The sequence below is a fragment of the Lynx rufus genome, unplaced genomic scaffold (assembly GCF_022079265.1).
Source record: "Lynx rufus isolate CCGP_SWC_20201006 ecotype Redwood Valley unplaced genomic scaffold, mLynRuf1.p SCAF_12, whole genome shotgun sequence".
In the NCBI taxonomy this organism is placed as follows: domain Eukaryota; kingdom Metazoa; phylum Chordata; class Mammalia; order Carnivora; family Felidae; genus Lynx; species Lynx rufus.
The window spans coordinates 25,074,188-25,095,201 of NW_025814826.1; the positions used below are offsets into that span (position 1 = coordinate 25,074,188).

At 37.6% G+C, this 21,014-nt stretch overlaps 1 protein-coding gene across 8 annotated transcripts in view; it reads right to left on the reverse strand.

Annotated features, from left to right (window-relative positions):
* Positions 1–21,014, reverse strand: part of STAU2 (staufen double-stranded RNA binding protein 2) — a 308,899-nt gene that overhangs the window by 121,711 nt on the left and 166,174 nt on the right. For all 8 annotated transcript variants that reach the window (XM_047074042.1, XM_047074041.1, XM_047074039.1 and 5 more), the window contains one exon: positions 3,365–3,672. In XM_047074042.1, the coding sequence (XP_046929998.1) occupies positions 3,365–3,672 (308 nt within the window). The remainder of the gene's footprint in view (positions 1–3,364; positions 3,673–21,014) is intronic.

Genomic DNA, 21,014 nt, shown 5'->3' on the forward strand with positions numbered 1-21,014 from the left:
AGAATAACGTAAATTATAACACAACAAAACAAAATCTACTTCAGTTCAAATGCACAGCATTTCAAGAATGTCTCCGCCATAATAACTGTCTTTAAAAAGCTGAATAGTTACAGGGCACCAGGTTGGCTCAGTTGGTTAGGCGTTTGACTTCAGTGCAGGTCTCCCAGTTCATGAGTTCAAGCCCCGCATCGGGATCTGTGCTGACAGCTCAGAGCCTGGAACCTGCTTCAGATTCTGTGTCTCCCTCTCTCTCTGCCCCTCCACTACTCACGCTCTGTCTCCATCTCTCTCTCTCTCAAAAATAAATAAACATTAAACATTTAAAGAGCTGAATAGTTTTGGGGTGCCAGGATCAGTCAGTTTAGCATCTGACTCTTTTGGCTCAAGTCATGAGCTCACAGTTTGTGAGTTTGGGCCCCGCATAGGGCTCTGAGCTGGCAGCGCACAGCCTGCTTGGAATTCCCTCTCTCTCTCTCTCTCTCTCTCTCTCTCTCTCTCTCTGCCCCTCCCCACTCACATCGTCTCTCTCAAAAATAAATAAAAACTTAAAAAAACTTTTCTTGCTAGAAAATAATAAGACAATCAATAAGAACATTCAGACTTTAAAAGAGGATAGTTAAAATGCACTCAATAAAACTTCAAAGAAACACTCATTTATGAAGGGATCCAGACGCTTGCATCTAAAATATGATAAAACTTAAGGTGAGCCCAAACAGTGATAAAAGTACCAAGAATGTGCAGGTGTTCAGTCACATTCTGCTCTGTGAAGTCAGCTTTATTAATAATAACTTTAATTGCATAATAATTTTAATTATTTTGTAGATTTAAGCAAAAAATGTGAGCTTAATACCTACATTCTAGTAAGCAAATAGGCTTTCTGTAATTTATAAATTTCAATTAAAGATTGAGTAATGAAAAAAATTTAAAGCTAAAACAACTTAGTTTTCAGTACACTAATATATTTTTACTTTGTAATACAATATAGCTGTCACATACAAAGGCTCTGATAGGCTTAAATCAAATTTCAAATGGTCAAGGAAGGCCAAAGAAGGGTTTATACAATATTCAATAAGCAGTAATATCTATTCAATGTACAATAACAAAATAAAAAAGTACTAACCTAGAAACACAGAAAAAGAATTTATTGTTTTAAATTCCAGAAAGAAAAATAACAGAATAGCATGAAATCCATAACAAGCTGACCCTATAACTTCTAAACTACAGTCCAGTTGAAACATTTAAGAAAGAGAAACAGTCTACATGTTTTTCTACCATGTAAAGATACCTGATAAAGTTAGTAACCTACAAACTCTCAACTATGAAGAACCTTTTACTGTGACATCATGAAGATATGCCATGTGCCTGAGAAGACACTAAGCCATTTCCCACAAAGATTCTGTTCACTGCTCAGATGCAGGCTGTGATCTCTCCGTGACACAGGATTTCACTCAATACCAAGCTCATTCGACCAAAGAAGCACAGTAATGTTTTCAAACCATCTGTTTATGTTCATTAGTATGTAAAAATCACAGTACACGAATTTGGAAATGTTTAACTTGTCATAAATAAGAGTATATCATCTTAGCATAAGCTTTATAAAGAGGTCTGAGCAGTCAGCCCAATAATAAGGGAAACAGACTCTCCATTTTGACTAAAGTAATTATAAAATTATAATTGTTATCATTACCAAGAATTAACAAATAAATACAAATAAAAAAATTTAAGTAGTTTTTCTGGCAGCAAAATTACATCTACCATAATAACATCTCCAAGCAAAAAAATCAATTCAGAGCTTGAATGTATTTTGTGCTTTGTTTCTATAAAAATGCAGTGTTATTCTCAGACATTTCTAAATGACTAGGTTTGTAAATAAGCAGTGAATTTCTTTTCATCACAGTTTATTTCTAGTTCATTGTGTGCAGATTATAGATAAAACTAAGAATTATTAGCTTTTCTCCAGTACTTTAACTATATGAATCAAGGTCTTTTTATTTTAAACAGTGATTTATTGTCATTCTTAAGGTAAACAACAAAAACAAATTCTAAAATTTTTTAACTTTAAATCAAGTGTTTAAAATTTCAGACGACAGAGCCAATAAGTGATAACAGCTTCTTCAATTCATATTAATAGTCTGATTAAAAACACTAACGATTACCTGGCAATAGATTTGAAAGAATCGGGTTTCTGTGAAGGCAAACAAACAAACAAACAACCAAACAACCAAACAAAAAAAACCATGCAAAATACCTGCCAAAACACAAGATCTTCTTTCTGATTTCGTATCTAAACTGGTAAAATTTTTATAAATACATGATCATTCTACACAATACAGATCTTCTAGAGCATTTCTAAAGGAAATTACAGTTTTTGGTCTTAGGGAATAAGACTAAGATGGAAAAGGGGATGAGAACAGTGAGATCTGAGGGTGCAGTACACTCTTTCTACGCACAAGCACACGGCTGTTCATCCAGTCAAGTCAGCAGTTACAGTTCAGTACATGATTTTCAAGGCAACTAAGAAATCAGAACATAGGTATTTCCTCTTCCTAGAGTTAACAATTCTTTTAAAAGCTCTATCCACAAAGGACTGCTGGGTTTTTTTCCTAAGGGAACAAAGAATAGGGGAAAAAATTCCCATTCCCAAATTCATATACACAAGTTCAGTGAGCTGTGAGCTAGAGTTAGACTAACCAGTAAAACAGAATTATTAGTACCGAGGCAGGGCCTACCCTACACGGTTCAAAACGTGATCCACTAAAACAAATACATGTTTTTATGCTTCAAACAACTAGAAAGCATGTCCTTATTGTTCTAATACCATGTTTAATTGACTCCTAAGATAACAGAGTTCTAGGATGTTGTACCTTAACGGTATACCTGAATCACTACTAGCAATAGAATGCCGACTTCAAAACTGCTATGGAAATAAAATCATCATTAGAAAACCTCAGCCTTATTGTAAATGAGGGAGAACTTAGTGCTAAATACTAACACCAAATGTATGAAAGGCAGAATTTTTGTTTGTGGAAGACAGAGTGAGAAGATAGATGCACCCAATCAAGACCAACTGGAAGACAGAACAGAGAATTAAAAATGTTCAAAAAAAAAAAAATAATAGGAAGAAGAAGAAAAACGGAGGAGAGCCAGGAAGCAAAAGATGAATGGATAGAATGAAAAAAAAAAAAAAATGAGGCACGTGCATATGGCTCTCTTTTTTCTGACCTCTGTGTTCCTGATACTTTACAATGTAAGTGGCATATAGATCACACTAGCAGGCAAGAATGAGCTTTCTGATGGATAGAGATGAAGGATTTGGGGCTAATGAATTTTTTTTCTTGTTTTTGTTTTTGCTTGTAATTCATACCTGAAAGCCTTGAATCCTTGCTAAATATTCCAGTTGTTTTGAAGGTTGTACTGGAGAACAAGGGGGAGTAGGAGAACTTCCTTTTAAACCTATGGCTTCAGCTGTAGGAGACGTTCCATTCATTAGGAGTTCCCTGGCAATGGTAGCTGAACTATTCGATGTGGGAGATATACTGAAGAAAGAGCTTGAGGGTTGGTTCATATCTTTGGGTGACAAATAGCCTAGAGTAGTGCCAGAGATTACTTTGTGGCGGCTGGCTTCCATCTCTTGATAAACATCAGGAGACAAATGAAGAATTCCTTTTGGAGCTATAAATAAAATGAAGGAACAGTGTTACTACACTTAAAATAATTAAAATAAAAATAAAATACTTAACTTAATGCTTTTACTTGGTTTAGTAACCAAGTAGTAAGAAACACTGTCAATCAAGCATCTTCCTCGTACCTGCAGAGGCAGAGGCAGCCTCCGTTTAGAGATGAATAATATATAGTTCAATATTCCTAAAATCAGAAGTTTAAAAAGATTAGGAATGTGCTTGGTCTTCAACGTGCAATTTAATTTTTTATGATCTCATAGAGACATGAACCTCTAACATACACAGCAACTGAGAGACAGTAGGTAAAATGAGGACTGGGATCAGTCCAAATCATCGGAGGTACAAACTCATAGACCTGATGGCCTCCGGGTGCGGTTCCTCTTCACAAGGGTGTCCCACAGACAACTCTCACTCATGAACATTTCAAAGAGTGACAGAGTGCCTTCTTCCCAACACTGGCACACTGTCCTATCTTGCAAATCTCATTATGATACCACCATCTATCTGCTCGGTTGTCCAACCTAGACTCCTGGCTTTGCCTCACCCAGTAACAAGTAGTCACCATATTCAGTCTAGAATCTGTCCCTTCATCATCAAGTGCATTAGTTCATGCCAGACGGTGGACAGGTTCTGATATCAAAAGGAGTGAGCCTGGGGCTATGTTATCAGTTGGTGGGGTTGTAAACATATAAATAGAAGCACTTTCCTCTGACCACCATTTATCTCAGACATGTTTCAAACTGCATTTCACACTGCTTGTTCTAATGTCTTTGGATCAGATATTAGCAAATCACAAATCATGCTATCTTATAAAATTACTGAGAAATCACCACTTCTGGAGAATGTGTTCTGGCAGATAAAACCTAATTACCATGCTCTTGCCTGCCTCTCTCTCCTCTCTCTCTCTCTCTCTCCAACCATTAACCTTCTGATTCAAGCCTTCAATGTTTCTCACCTGAACTACTGTAACAATCACTAAAAGGTTTCACTGATACTAGTGTCTATTTCCCCACATGTCTATAACATAGTCCCAAATAGAAGTGTTCTATGATAAATAAATCTGGGAAATAATGTAAATTATATCACACACACACATACCTACCTTTTGGAGGATTAAAAATGCATATTAGCATAGTAAAGACTGAGAAGTCCAAAAGAATAAAAATCTATTCAACTTGGTTTTACCCAGGACTTCCCAAATTTATTTTATATCTAAGTTTTTTTTTTAATTTAGATTTTAATTCCAGTATAGTTAACATACAGTGTTATATTAATTTCAGGAGTCCAATATAGTGGTTCAAAAATTCCAAGTCCCAGTTTTTTACATAACATTGATAACAACTAACACTTTGAAAAATGCTAAGGCTAGTGATTTTCTTACATAAACATCTTTTCTGGCTTCCCATCACTATGCTATAAAATCCAAATTCCTTGGGATGCCAAATCAAGCCCTTAATTATCTGGCTCCTCCTTACATTTCTATCCTCATCTAAATTCTTCATAAAGATCTCATGCTCCAGTCATGCAGATATATTCACACTTCTTCCAACACTCCATGCTACTTGATCCCATCACATCTTTATTTCTACTGTTCAGTTATACACGTGCGTGTACACACACATAGGTAAGCTTCTATTGCTAGGTTCTAGGTGCTGTGCTAACCAATACTGTCCTGACCTCCAGTGAGGCTCATTCTGTTGGGAGAGGAAAATGAAAAGGGCTAATATGTGGCAGGTGGCTCAGAAGAAATGAATCTAGAGAGCAGTGGGATGAGAAAGGTTAAGCACTAGGAGCTCAGGAAAGGCTTCTCGAACATGCCTGAACATGCTGAAATCTGACAGCAGATTTCAAGGGATAAGGAGAATAAAGCTGAGGAGGAAGAAAACTAAAGGCAGACAGACAAAGGCAGGGACCGGCCGAATGCGTGTGCCAGGAAACCTCAGGCATTTCCTTACCACTAGGGCATGAAGAGGGAGGTGGGAACTGCAAAAGGTAAAAAGTGGAGGTAGGGAGGGCCAAACTCCAAGGACTTTATCCTGATAACATCAAAACAAAGAAGTTATTTTATAAAATAATTTATAGCTCAAATTCATATATCAGTCCAATTTTATGGATTGATTTTATGCTTTTGTGTTAGTTTTATAATCAGGAAAAAATTTCAAATAAAATTTTTTAAAGAAAATATGCATCAAGGCACTTGGGTGGCTCAGTCAGTAAAGCATCTGACTCCTGATTTCAGCTCAGGTCATGATCTCACGGTCTGTGAATTTGAGCCCCATGTCAGGCTCTGTGCTGACTGCTTGGAGCCTACTTGGGATTCTCTCTCCCTCTCTCTCTGCTCCTTCTTCACTTGTGTGGAGATGTGCTCTCTCCCTCTCTTCCTCTCTCTCTCTCTCTCTCAAAATAAATAAATAAACTTAAAAAATATATGCACTGGAAAAAATACAGATAAATCTCACTAAACAGAGGAAACTATTTTTAACATTTTGCTTTAAAGATACAGTTTTAGTATTTTTTATATGAACTCTTTTTTGTTGTTGAGGTGAAAAAATGTGCTAAAACACAGGAATACCATATGATCCTGTTGTTTATAAAACAATAGACTTTTACTACTAATATTAAAGCATAATATTTAATTATACAAACTATTACCTTAAACAAGCCCATATTGTTGGACATCTAACTTGTTTCCAAATTTTTGTAACTGTAAACAACATAGTCATAAACATTTTTGTTTTTAAATCCTTTTTTTTTTTTATTTTTTTCAACGTTTTTTATTTATTTTTGGGACAGAGAGAGACAGAGCATGAACGGGGGAGGGACAGAGAGAGAGGGAGACACAGAATCGGAAACAGGCTCCAGGCTCTGAGCCATCAGCCCAGAGCCCGACGCGGGGCTCGAACCCACGGACCGCGAGATCATGACCTGGCTGAAGTCGGACGCTTAACCGACTGCGCCACCCAGGCACCCCTTTTAAATCCTTGTTTATAAGAAAATTTATTTCTTTAAGTTAGAAACAGAATTGCTAGTTCGAACAACATGCATTTTAGGTGTTTTTTGACGCTAACAATTTGCTCCAAATTGGCACAGCTCCACAAAAGTTGTAACAATTTTACATTCCCATATTCATATATGAAAGTACCTTTTTCCCCCATTTTGGTACTGGATATTATTATTATTAAAACATCTTTGCGCCTCTGCTTTCTGTTAGTGTAGATAAGGGAGAAGATCTTTAAATAATATCCAATACCAAAATAAGAACCTCACTTCTGGGGAGGTGAGAGGAGCTAAAGATTTGAGTTCAAGCACCAACGGTCAATGATTTAATCAATCATGTCTATGTAATGGAACCTCCATAAAAAGCCCCCAAATGATGAAGCTCAGAGACCTCTTGAGTTTCAAACATATTGACATGCTGGGAGGTTTGGTGCATCCCGATGCCAACTGCTGTGGTCCAGACCCTTCTAACTGTTCATGTTATATCCTTTATAATAAACCAGTGATAGTAAATAAAATATCTTCCTGAGTTCTGTAAGCCATTCTAGCACATGATCAAACTTGAGGAGAGGGTCGGGGGAACCCCCTAAATTTATAGCCTGTTGGCCAGAAGTACAGGTGGCAGCAAAGGACTTGTGCCTGGCATCTGAAGTGGGGCAGTCTTGTGCGACAGTGTCCTTATCTGTGGGGGTCTACTTTCCATTCTGGGTAGTGTCAGAATTGAGTGGAACTGTTGGACACCCAACTGGTTTCTGGAAAATTGGAGAATTGGTTGGTATGGGGAAAAAGATCCCCATATATTTGGTGTCAGAAGTGCTGTAAGTAAAAACAGGTCATATGTCAAAAGTGATCAAACTGAATACCTTATGTGCAGCTTATTATACTTCAATTATACCTCAATAAAGTTGTAAAAATATTTACCAATTTGATAAATGAAATGTCTTATTTGTTTTTGTTTTTTCACTAGCTGCATAAATACCACATGTAAATCTTATTTGAAGAATAATTTAAATGTTATTACTCTAAATTCGACACTCAATTTAAGAAATCAAGAAACTAACAGCATTACTTCAGTATTGTTATTATACAGCAGTAACGGGCTTGCCAATAACAATATTATAAAGCAACAAAAATGCTCTCTCAACACTCAAGAGAGGCATTACCTCACAGTATAAGAACTCACGCAGGGTTCAGACTCCCTTATTCTACAAGTAAAGCCTGCGTTGACTTTTCTTCACGAATAAAGAAGATTCCTTTCTACAGAGCTCAACTAGTAGAATAGTTGTTGAAAGAGTATAAAGACACATGTGGATTTCTGCAGTCAACCACTGAATGATTTTCAACTTGAATATTAGTAACGGACTAAATGCACTGGTCACAATTCGTTTAGGTTCTTCCTGTTGTAAATTTAAGTAGCTTTTCAGACGGGTAAAGATTCTGAAAGTAGAATCAAAGTGTAATTTAGGCTATAAATACTTAAGGACTCTAACTTATTTTGCCAATTAGGCCTCCTGGAAACCTATAACAATTTATACTTCCAAATATTTTTTTTAATGTTTATTTATTTTGGGGGGGGGAGGAGGGGCAGAGAGAGAGAGACATACACAGAATGGGAAGCAGGCTCCAGGCTCCCAGCTGTTAGCACAGAAGGCTGTGTGGGCTCACAAGCCGTGAGATCATGACCCAAGCAGAAGTCGACTGCTTAACCAACTGAGCCATCCAGGTGCCCCAACAATCTATACTTCTATTAGCATTGTGTAACTAAACCTGATTTCTCATCCTTCTGTTGAAACAGGCTTTAGTTATTCTAAATAATTATTGACACTATAATATTTCACTGTTACATTAATTTACATTTGATTATTATGCAGGATAAACTTCTTCTCATGTAACCACCTAGGCTTGTGCCTTATTTCCTGTTAGTTTGGACCTCAGTTTTGCTCATGGACTTCAAATGTATTTCCCTTGCTCAAGCCTGCTATATCCTATTATATTCATGCTCTTAGGATGTCCTGAACCCATTCTCCCATCATCTGTCTTTTGTCCTAGATTTTGCCTCCCATCTTCATACTATCAGTTTGTAACCATTGCACACAGCTACCTTGTAGATACAACACTGGCATTATGCTAGCACTTTACATTAATTATCTCATTTAGCTCCCCATAATAACCATATGAAATGGGCATTTTTATTACTCTAGCTCCATCCAAGTGGTTGCAAATGGCAAGATTTCATTCTTTTTGATGGCTGAGTAATATTTCATTGTGTGTGTGTGTGCGCGCGCGCACGCACACACACACATCTTCTTTATCCATTCATCAGTTGATGGACATGTGGGCTCTTTCCATAGTTTGGCTATTGTTGATAGTGCTGCTATAAACATGGAGGTGCATGTGCCCCTTCGAATCTGTATTTTTTTACCATTGGATAAATACCTAGTAATACAATTGCTGGGTCATAAGGTAGTTCTACTTTTAACTTTTTGAGGAAACTTCACACTGTTTTCCAAAGTAGCTGTACCGGTATACATTCCCACCAACAGTGTAAGAGGGCTCCCCTTTACCTCCCCTTCATCCTCACCAACATCTGTAGCTTCCTGTGTTGGTAATTTTAGGCATTCTGACAGGTGTGAGGTGGTATCTCATTGTGGTGTTGACTTGTATTTCCCTGATGATGAGTGATACGATACTAAGCTTCTTTTCCTGTGCCTGTTAGCCATCTGGATGTCTTCTTTGGAAAATGTTTATTCCTGTCTTCTGCCCATTTCTTAACTGGATTATTTGGTTTTGGGTGTTGAGTTTGAGAAGTTCTTTATAGATTTTGGATACTAATGCTTTATCACTTGCAAGTCACTTGTCACTTGCAAGTATCTTCTCCCATTCTGGAGGCTGCCTTTTAGTTTTGTTGACTGTTTCCTTAACTGTGTAGATGAAACAGTTTTATCTTGATTAAGTCCTAATAGTTCATGTTTACTTTTGTTTCCTGTGTCAAACAGGATTTTAAAAGCCCAAACTTGCCAGGGACTGCGACATCTTACAAAATGAGGAATGCCAGACCATCATGAACATTTTACATGTTTTTCCCCTTGGGTTTGTGTTTCTTTCAAATGTGTACGTGAACCCTCTGGTTCGTGCAAAACCTCCTGGAGCATCTTTATGGAGCTTCAGTCTTTACCGGAAGAGTTATAGAGGACATTTTGAATCAAGATCTCTTAAAAGATTTTATCATATGTGCAGATAAGCAAACTCAGGAGAACCTTGCCTTTCAATGTTCAGTAATGTCCTGACTCTTTGAGAGAGGCTGAAGAACATAAATGTCACTGAGTAGTAGTTGGTATCAGGGCATCAGAACAACAGGGCAAGTCAATGCAGTAAGAAGGATAATGTCACTAGACTGATGCAAATGGTTAATGCCAGTCTATATGGAAGGATTTCTCTGCAAGTCCATGGAATGAGTGCACAGCTGCTTCTTAGTAAAATAAATTTGTCACTTTTTATACCAAAGCTTTTAATTTTTTGAATTTTTGTCACAAAACTATTGGAGTAAATATTTCTTTTTAACATTTTATTTTTTGAGAGACAGAAACAGAGCACAAGCAAGGTAGGGGCAGAGACAGAGGGAGACAAAGAATCCAAAGCCAAGCTCCAGGCTCTGAGCTGTCAGCACAGAGCCCAATGTGGGGCTCGAACCCATGTACACGAGATCATGACCTGAGCTGAAGCTGGACGCTTGACCTGAGCCACCCAGGGGCCCCTAAATGTTTTTTAGTAAATACTAAAAAAATACCTAATAATACTCAGGTCTCCTTCTGCCACAGTAAGTTTTGCATAACAAAAAAAATTAATAATTCACATAGGGATAAAAATACTTGTTTGTAAGTGAGAGAAGAACCAGAATGGTGGGGTGGCAATTTCCTCTGATTGAAATATAGTGCATGTGGGTAGACTCTGCTTCTACTTAGTTACTATCATGGACAATTCACCAAATTTTAATAAGAAAGTAAATTATTTGTGCATATTTTGAAAGCTGATGCCTCCGATTTTTATTTCTTCTCTGAATATTTTGTTGATTGCTATCTCAGAAAACAGGCATGCTTCCTGATTAGCATCAATTATCTTAAAACAGCCCTCAACTTTTTGAATTGGTTATCTGAAAACTTACTTGGTTGCTACTGGCAAAATTGATGCCTAATGAGTTTTTCTTTTTTTCCTTTTTTTTAAATCTTTTGTCCAAAGATTCAAGTGGCAGCCAAAGATTCAAGCGGCAGAGTCAAGTGTATGGCTGATTTTCCTGCTGATAAACATAAAGTCTGCCTTTGTAGCATTTGCTACTCACTAACTTTCCCTTGTGTGTCTTAATGATGGCAATATCTCTTAACATCATTCTGATCCACTCAATGCACTTTATCTTTAAAGTTTCAGAAACAAATTGTTATTTTAAAAAAATCTTAAAAACTAGGAAACAGACTACTGTTTCAAAACAGGAAATTTGAGAAAAGCATGAGCAACATGATTTATCCGGCTTACAGTGATTTTTCACCTCTGTGAAAATTCATGAAATCTAAGGAAGGTCTATAGTCTAGTTCATTGTATTGTACCCATGTCAATTTCCTGGTTTTGTGAATGTCCTGTAATTATATAAAATGTCACTATTGGGAGAAACTGAGTGATGGGCACATGCAAACCCTCTGCACTACTTTTACAACTTGTTAAATTACAATTACATGAAAGCACTGCTATGTTTCTCTGGGCCTCTCCCTCAGTACAGAGGCCCCAGAAGAAGGTGCCGCTGAGGCAAGAAGGACAGTGGCACTAGCACTGGATATGGCCCCAAGAGTAAGCAGGGCTGGCATTGGCAGTGCCTGTGCCTTGGGGTCTGCAGCTTTGACCCCTGCCTCTGCCTGATGCACCGTCCCTGGTTTCCTAGGCTGTGGCTTAGGGCTGGTACTCTTTCTTTCCCAGGTAAGCTCAGGGCTATTTATTAGATGAGTGCACACGTAGCCCAAGAAGGAACCAATGGAGGGGCGCCTGGGTGGCTCAGTCGGTTAAGCGTCCGACTTCGGCTCAGGTCATGATCTCACGGTCCGTGAGTTCGAGCCCCGCGTCGGGCTCTGTGCTGCCAACTCAGAGCCTGGAGCCTGTTTCAGATTCTGTGTCTCCCTCTCTCTGACCCTCCCCCATTCATGCTCTGTCTCTCTCTGTCTCAAAAATAAATAAACATTAAAAAAAAATTAAAAAAAAAAAAGAAGGAACCAATGGAACCACCATGGCCATCTTCCTGGAGTGCAGATATGAATAGCCAATCCATCTTCTCATGATCTTTGGCAAGGAGCCTGACTGGATCTTAGAAATCTCCCACTTTCTGCTGCCCTGTCATTGAGATACAATGGAATAGGATGGTATTTTTAGGGGACCCCACCTCTCCCTTTCCAAACAGCTCAGTATCAACCTGTCTTCCAGCTGAGGCTCAATCAAGGTCCTTAGTTCTAACTTTTAAGTCAAATATAAGCTATTTAGATAGAGACAAGAATCAATTAATACAAAATTAGAAAAAAATTCTCCTGAAAATCGAACTAAAAAGGGAAAATGTTGGCTAAAAGCAATACAATGAAAAAAATCAAATAAACAGGTAAAGAATTTGTTACAAGTTTCTTTTTTTTTTAAACATTTTTTTTAATATTTATTTTTGAGAGAGAGAGAGAGAGAGAGAGGGACACAGCATGAGTGGGAGAGGAGCAGACAGAGGAGACACAGAATTCAAAGCAGGCTCCAGGCTCTGAACTGTCAGCAGAGCTTGACATGGGGCTCGAACCCACAAACAGTGAGATCATGACCTTAGCTGAAGTCTGACGCTTAACCGACTGAGCCACCCAGGCGCCCCTAGAAGTTTCTTTTTTAAGGTCAGTTTAAGAATCATTTTGGAAGGTAAAGCTCCCAATTAGCAAAAATTTGATCACATTTCACATTGCAGATGAGACTAAAGCTGTTCTGGATTAAAGAAACAGCTACATTGAAAAAGGAGTCATTATTGAACAAATGAACAAAATGATGTATTTTAATGCGCTCAAAAAGTATACCTTAAATCAGTGGTTAAAAACTAACCCTGTTCTTGCCCTTAGAGTTGGACAGCACTAATTTTTTAATTTGTGCATTTTATTGGTCTTTTTTCTTCTTTTGGCGGGGGGGGGGGGAGCTACATTTAACATGATATATGTGAAATTATTAGTTTGGTGAATGTTTATGAATTAAATTACCAACAGAACTTTTTGGCATGATATGAAAGTCTTCTGGAGAGCACAGTACCAAGAGGGAAAAGTGCCAGCCCTGATCCACAACAGGTGCAACCCCAGGGCAGAGGCCTGACCGGAAGGGTCATGACACAGCACCCTGCGCACCTAAAAGAGACTGTGCCTTCATTATTTCAGCTGTGCGATGGGGAGGAGGGGAACCACAAAATGGTAAATGATAAATTTTCTTTAAAAAGCTAAAAGTAATAATAGCAACAAAAGGAGTTTTTTGAAATTTTTGTTGAAACAAAAAAATTTTTATTTTTTGAAACAAAAACATTGTTTGAAAAAAATTCAAATGAACTGGGAAATGCCTTTGGAAAGTTTGTTCCACTGTACATATGTACACTATCTTAGCCAAGAAAAGGGGTTAGTCAAGAGTTTTCAAAACCGAGGGCTGAACAGTTGTTTTTTCTTTAAAAAAGAAAACTTGAAAGTATATAATGACAAAGGATAAGGATGTGAGTATCGTGAATAAATTCACAATTCACCTTAATAATAAACAAAGTCTCAGCTGGCTTATATAGAACAAATCTCTTCTGTTCAAAAAAGACAGAACCATGAACATTTCTACCAAGTGAGACAAAACTGGTACAGTAAAAATGAAGTTTGAGAGCAGCTTGTGAACATAATGAGCCATGTTCAATTATGCATTTATTTAAATGGGGTTAAAATGTTTCTGACAAAATGAAGACCATTAGTTTTTTTCTTCACAGAAAAAAATCCATTAATGACTACTTACCAAAAACTGTAAAAAACAAAACACAAAACAAAAAAACAAACCCTGAAAAATGCATTATGTAAGCCTGCCATATGACACAAATGACCAGTCTCTCAGGAGGAAGAAACACACACTGAAATGTCTGCTGCAGCAGCCCCTAACATTGCACTCACTATTCCCCTGCTAGCATCCCAAGCATCTGTTCCAGAGAGCTCATAAAGCACGAATAAGCATAGGTAACATTCATATAGACCTTACTAGACAGCAGGCTTTGCATAGATTAGCTCAGTAATCCTCACAATAACCCTCTGTCACAGGAATTATGATTTTGTCCATTTTCCAGTTGAAGGCCCTGAGGCTCAGAGAGGTCATGGTGACCTCTCAAAGTTACAGATGGTAAGCAGCAAGGCTTGGGACTGCAACTCGGCATCTGGCTTTTGGGGTTAGCACATGTAACTACCCTTCAATCGGTAAAATAAACAAATATGAAAACAAAAACTCTTATTCTTTGCATCTATACGTTTAAGTTCTATGGAAATGAGTCTTGAAATATTCTAACACCAGCACAGAGAAAAGAAAGTGTCAAGATATTGAACTTAATATGAGGTGTCTCCCGGTTTTCATTTCAAACCTATTTTCTAGGCTCAATGAACCAGAGTCTCTCTCAAGTAGCATGATAGAAAAGCTAGAAATAGGAGCCAGGCAGAAATCACTTTTAAAAAAAAGAAAAAGATTTGCATTGTGAAACCACCCTTTGGGAAGACGTGTAAAAATAACGTGCTCAGTCAGCATCATAATTTTATTTGTTGTGAGAAAGTAACTTCAAGTATTAGTTTAACATAACAGAAAAAGTGTAGCTTTAGGATGAAAGAACTTAATCCACATAACTCTTTTAATTCTCCTTATATGATATAAATTCTGATTTAATAATCTATTCCAAATTAGTCTATGTATTACTCAGAAAGTTATGACTAATTCCACAATACTATAAATAAAAATGAACTGATTAGAACAATATAAATATTTTTAAAAAATTTTTAATGTTTATTCATTTTTGAGAGACAGAGAGAGACAGAGCATGAGTGGGGTAGGGGCAGAGAGAGGGAGACACAGAATCTGAAACAGGCTCCAGGCTCTGAGCTGTCAGCACAGAGCCCGACGCAGGGCTTGAACTTGCAAACAGTGAGATCCTGACCTGAGCTGAAGTCAGACGCTCAACCAACTGAGCCACCCAGGCACCCCAGAACAATATAAATATTAAGTAATGTATCTAATGTTAAAAATCTCCTTGCAAAAATAACCAACTCATTTTTTAGGACCAGGAAAGAAACAGTCTAGTAAGACAGAAAACTCATACAAAAACTACTTACTTCAGCCAAGCACACACACAAAAAACTGTTGTCCTATTCTCACCTATAACACCAAAGGCCAAGTTGGGAGCCCACGCTTTTACCGCCATCAAGCTATATAATAAGACTCCCCATCACCTCCACTGTGATGGTACTGGAGAAGGCCTAGTAGGAATCTGGGACTTTGACCTCACCCTATAGTATCAATGGAGATCACAGAAAGCCTGGACATCTACCCTACCCCTACCCGGCAGTAATGAGAAACCCTTTCCCCTCCCTGTTAGAGTGTTGCCTGGAGAGGAACATTGGAGAGTCAGGATTTTAATCATCACCTAGAGGTGAAAAGGTTATCTCCATTGTGGTATCAATGAAGACTATGTGCAGCCAGAATTCCCATTCTATCCAGTAATAATGAAGAGTCCTCTACCCTGGGTATCATTGGAGGTAGAATAGAGAAACTGGACTTGTACTAGCAACTAACAGTAACAAGGTGGCACCCCTACTCCACAGGCCAAGTGGTATCACTGAAAAAACAAAACACCAAAAAAAAAAAAAACAACAAAAAAAAAACCCAAACCACCCCACAATGGAAACAGAAGGTGTACAAAATACCCAGTCTCATAGTATACTAAGAAAATACACAGTTTTCAATAAAAAATTTCAAATCATATTAAGAAACATGAAGACCTCAAACTGAATGAAAAAACATCAAAAGATGCCAATACTGAGAGGACAGAGATTTTTAAAAAATCAACAACAATGTTAAAGCAGCTATGATAAAAATGCTTCAATTAAGCAAGCAAAAACATGCTTGAAACAACTGCAAAATAGAAAGCTTTAGCAAATAGAAAGTCTCAGCAAATAAATGGAAGGTAAAAAGAAAAACCAAATGGTAATTTTGGAACTAAAATACACATTAATTGAAATAAAAATCTCAGTGAATGGTTTCAACAGCAGAATGAACAGAGGAAAGAATTGGTGAAGCGGAAGTTGAAAAAAAGATATAAATTACCTCATATGAACAAGAGAGGGGGAAAAAAGACTAGAAATAAAATGAAGAACACCTCAGGGATCAGTGAGACTACAACAAAAGAACTAAAATTTGTGCTGCTGGTGTTCCAGAAGGAAAGGAGAAAGAAGGTGGGTCTAAAAAAGTACTGAAGTATAAATAATGGCTGAAAATGCCCCAAATGGCAAAAGACATAAACTATACACATTCAAAATGTTGTGTGAACCCAGAGCAGGATAAATATAAAGAAATCCACAACAAAACACATCATAATTAAACTTCCAAAAACTGAAGAAAAAGAAAAAGAATCTTGAAAATTAGAGAAAAAGCAAAACTTAACCTCAGGGGAGAAACAATTCAAATGACAGTGGATTCTCATCCCAAACCATGGGTGTCAAAAGGAAATAGCACAATATTTATCAAGTGCTAGGGGGAAGATGGGTGGAAGTATTGTCAACCCAGAATCCTATACCCAGCAAAAATATACTTTAGGAATGAAGGGTATAGTGAAGCATTCTCAGATATAGGAAAACTAAGATGATTTTTACCAGTAAACCCATGCTACAAGAATGGATACACCGAGATCTTTAGCAGAAAGGAAGCAAAAAAGAAAGAACTACAGAACAGAAAGAAGGGGAAAAAAACATGGTAAATAAATAATATGGGTAAAAATACTCGAATTTGTTTCTTCGCTGAGGTTTTTTTAAATTATATTTTCCAGACAAAGCAAAAATTATACTAAATGTATAAATTAGTCTAAATGTATATAGAGGAGGGGTCCCTGACTGGCTCAGTCACTAGAGCATGCACCTCTCAATCTCAGGGTCATGGGTTCAAGCTCCACCCTGGGCACTAAGTTTACTAAATAAATACATACACACATACATATATACATACTTACATAAATACATAGAGAGGAAATTCTTAAGACAATTATAAATAAGAAAGGTAAAGGGATAAAAAGAGAGGTAAGATTTCTATACTTCACTCCAAAGTGTAAAATGACAGTATCCATAAACTGACACATTATGAGAGCAAGCACTAAGCACTAAGACAAGCACTAAAATGGCTATATAATGAGATAAACTCAAAGAAAGTCTAGATAATCAAAGTAGAATTCTAAAGAGTGACCCAGTAACCCACAGGAGGCAAGAAAAAAACAACAACAATAGAAAAAAGAAATAAAATGGCAGACATAAACCATACCATACCAATGATTACATTAAATGTAAATGACCTAAATACATGAGTTAAAAGGAGACTGGCAGAGTAGATTAAAAATTAAGACCCAGCTACATGCTGTCTAAATGAAACTCAATTCAAATATTATGATATAGGCAAGTTAAAACTAAAAGGATAGGGAAAATAAGGCATATCTTATAAATATTAATTAAAAAAAAACCAAGACATTCTATTTCAAATGACATAGGAGATCTATTAACCCACCCACATCAAACAACCATAACTGAAGAGTATTAATGAAAAAAAAATTTTTAAGTCTCTAGAAATTGTTCCAAGTACATACAGCAAATAAGACATTTTCCCATTTGGCTGGACTCTGTCCCCAGTTCTTGGGAGGTAGTCTCTAAATCCTTGGAATTTCCTGAGTGACAGGAGTGTCTTTATTATTCATGGGGGACCCTTTGGACCACATCAGGGTTTATGCTAACAAGATGATTCAAGATGGGTGATGGCCATGTCAGAAAGACCAATGATGTGATTAGATAGTTGGAGCTTTGAATCAAATGATATCAGTCAAATTTCTGAGAAAGAGAGAGAGTTGGAGACTGGTATCAACCTCATGGCCAATGAATGATTCAATTATGCCTATAAAATGAAAGCTCATAAAAATTCTGGACAACTTTGGAAACTTGAGTGAGTCCCCTCTGGTTGGCAATATTACACATCGTGTGTGTTTGGGGCGGGGGGGGGGGGGTGATGATCCATCCTGACTCATGGGAAAGGGACACTGGAAGCTTTGTGTTTGGGAGCCTCCCAGATCTCACCCTATATGTCTCTTCTTTTGGCTGGTTCTGATTTGTCCTTTTTGCTATAACAATTCCATAATCTTGTATAGGACTTTCCTGGATTCTGTGAGTGATTCTAGTGAATTATTAAATCTAAAGGGTCATGAGAAAATTTGAATTTATAAACAGTTGGTCAGAAGTGACAGTAGCCTATAAATCCCCTCCTAGCAGCTGGTATCAGAAGTGAGGGCAGTCTTGTAGAGAACCATGCCTTTAAACTGTGACATTTAGCCTAACTCCAGGTTTAGCATCAGAAGTTATTATACGTTTAATCAAGAAAATGTAACAAATCTCAGTAAGAACAAGAGTCTGTGGCACTGAGCCATGACCCACTTCCTCCCCCCATATGCAGCTAAGAAGATGGGGTGGGGAAGCTCTCTCTCCTCAATCTCCTGTCAAGGAATATGGCATGTCACCAGGAAGGGCAGGCTACCAGAATATCTCATTTCCCCCAGCTCCAAGTTGAAAAATATAAATTCCTCATATATATGGCCATGAAATTGGGCAATCCTTCTTCCATGCAGCCACCACTCATACAATGAAGGCTCTACACAAGCACAGCAGGTTGACAATACTTGGGAACTGATATGCCTCTCCTCAGCTTGATCATATGAGGGAGGTTCATGTCAGGAAAGGCAAGCCAAGAACAACAGAGAGTACCTTCCCTGCCTAACACTCTGGTCATTTATGAAGCACTCTCAGGGAAGTGACCACTGTCCCCATTCTCACTGGAAAGCAGTGACTCAGAAATTCTGCTCAGGGGTGAGGTAGTCCATAAGAACAGAGCTTTAGAGCTCCCCCAAAGGAAATTAGTTTATTTGAAATGGATTGTGGGTAAGTTTAAGCCTAAGGGCACTCATGAAACATTGGAGGTTTTAGAGGTTAGCAATTCACAAGAGTCTGCTAATTTCATGAAAACGGCAGGAAGCTACATTATAAACCTAACATAGTTTCCCAGATAGAACCAGGAAAAGAGACAGCCAAGAAGAGTGCCGTAGGGGTCAAAACCTGAGATACTGGCCTCAGAAACTATTCTGAGAAGGGATCCAAAGTTAATTGGTTCAGACTGGGTATAATTTATGTCCCAAGAAAACCATAGGGCTATATGACAGCAATTAGTGGAAACCAGAAGCCAAGTGTTAAATCAACACATGCAGAAAACAGAGATTAGAAAGAGGGCAAAATAGAGCCCTACTAAATCCACTATCATCCCATGTGACCATGCACATGCTAAAGACTGCTCTCTCTGAAAGGTGACATCAGGAACTTAATACTGCAAGAGAAACAGACTTCACAAAAATAGTCTAGCTTTTCATTTAATAGGCACGGATGTTTTTGACACCTCTATTCAGCACTAATAAGTGCTAGTAGTTCTAACCAGAGCAATTAGGCAAGAAAAAGAAATAGAATGCATTCAAATTATAAAGAAGTAAATTATCTCTGTCCATTGATTGTATGATCTTACATGCAGAAAACATGAGAGATTCTACAAACCGTTATATCTAATATGTAAACACAGCAATTAACAGGACATAAAGTCAACACACAAAACTCAGTTGGATTTTTTTTTAATTTTTTATTTTTTAAAATTTACATCCAAATTAGTTAGCATATAGTGCAACAATGATTTCAGGAGTAGATTCCTTAATGCCCTTGCCCATTTAGCCCATCCCCCCTCCCACAACCCCTCCAGCAACCCTCAGTTTGTTCTCCATATTTATGAGTCTCTTCTGCTTTGTCTCCCTCCCTGGTTTTATATTATTTTTGTTTCCCTTCCCTTATGTTTATCTGTTTTGTCTCTTAAAGTCCTCATATGAGTGAAGTCATATGATTTTTGTCTTTCTCTGACTGACTCATTTCACTTAGCATAATACCCTCCAGTTCCATGTTGCAAATGGCAAGATTTCATTCTTTCTGATTGCCGAGTAATACTCTATTGTGTGTGTATGTATGTATGTATACATGTATGTATGTATATACATGTATGTATGTATATACACGTGTGTACGTATGTATACATATATACATACATACATATATACATGTGTATGCATGTATATGTATATATGTATATTTACATATATATACATATATATATATGTATGTATATACACACCACATCTTCTTTATCCATTCATCCATCGATGGACATTTGGGCTCTTTCCATACTTTGGCTATTGTTGGTAGTGCTGCTATAAACATGGGGGTGCATGTGTCCCTTTGAAACAGCACCCCTGTATTCCTTGGATAAATGCCTAGTAGTGCAATTGCTGGGTCGTAGGGTAGTTCTATTTTTAGTTTTTTGAGGAACCTCCATACTGTTTTCTAGAGTGGCTGCACCAGCTTGCATTGCCACCAACAATACAAAAGAGATCCTCTTTCTCCACATCCTTGCCAACATCTATTGTTGTCTGAGTTGCTAATGTTAGCCATTCTGACAGGTGTAAGGTGGTATCTCATTGTGGTTTTGATTTGTATTCCCCTAATGATGAGTGATGTTGTGCATTTTTTCATGTGTTGGTTGGCCATCTGGATGTCTTCCTTAGAGAAGTGTCTATTCATGTCTTTTGCTCATTTCTTTACTGGATTATTTGTTTTTTTCGGTGTTGAGTTTGATAAGTTCTTTATAGATTTTGGATACTAACTCTTTATCTGATATGTCATTTGCAAATATCTTCTCCCATTCTGTCGGTTGCCTTTTAGTTTTGCTGATTGTTTCCTTGGCTGTGCAGAAGCTTTTTATTTTGATGAGGTCCCAGTAGTTCTTTTTGCTTTTGTTTCCCTTGCCTCTGGAGATGTGTGGAGTAAGAAGTTGCTGCGGCCAAGATCAAAGAGGTTTTTGCCTGCATTCTCCTCGAGGATTTTGATGGCTTCCTGTGTTACACTGAGGTCTTTCATCTATTTTATTTTTGTGTATGGTGTAAGAAAGTGGCCCAGCTTCATT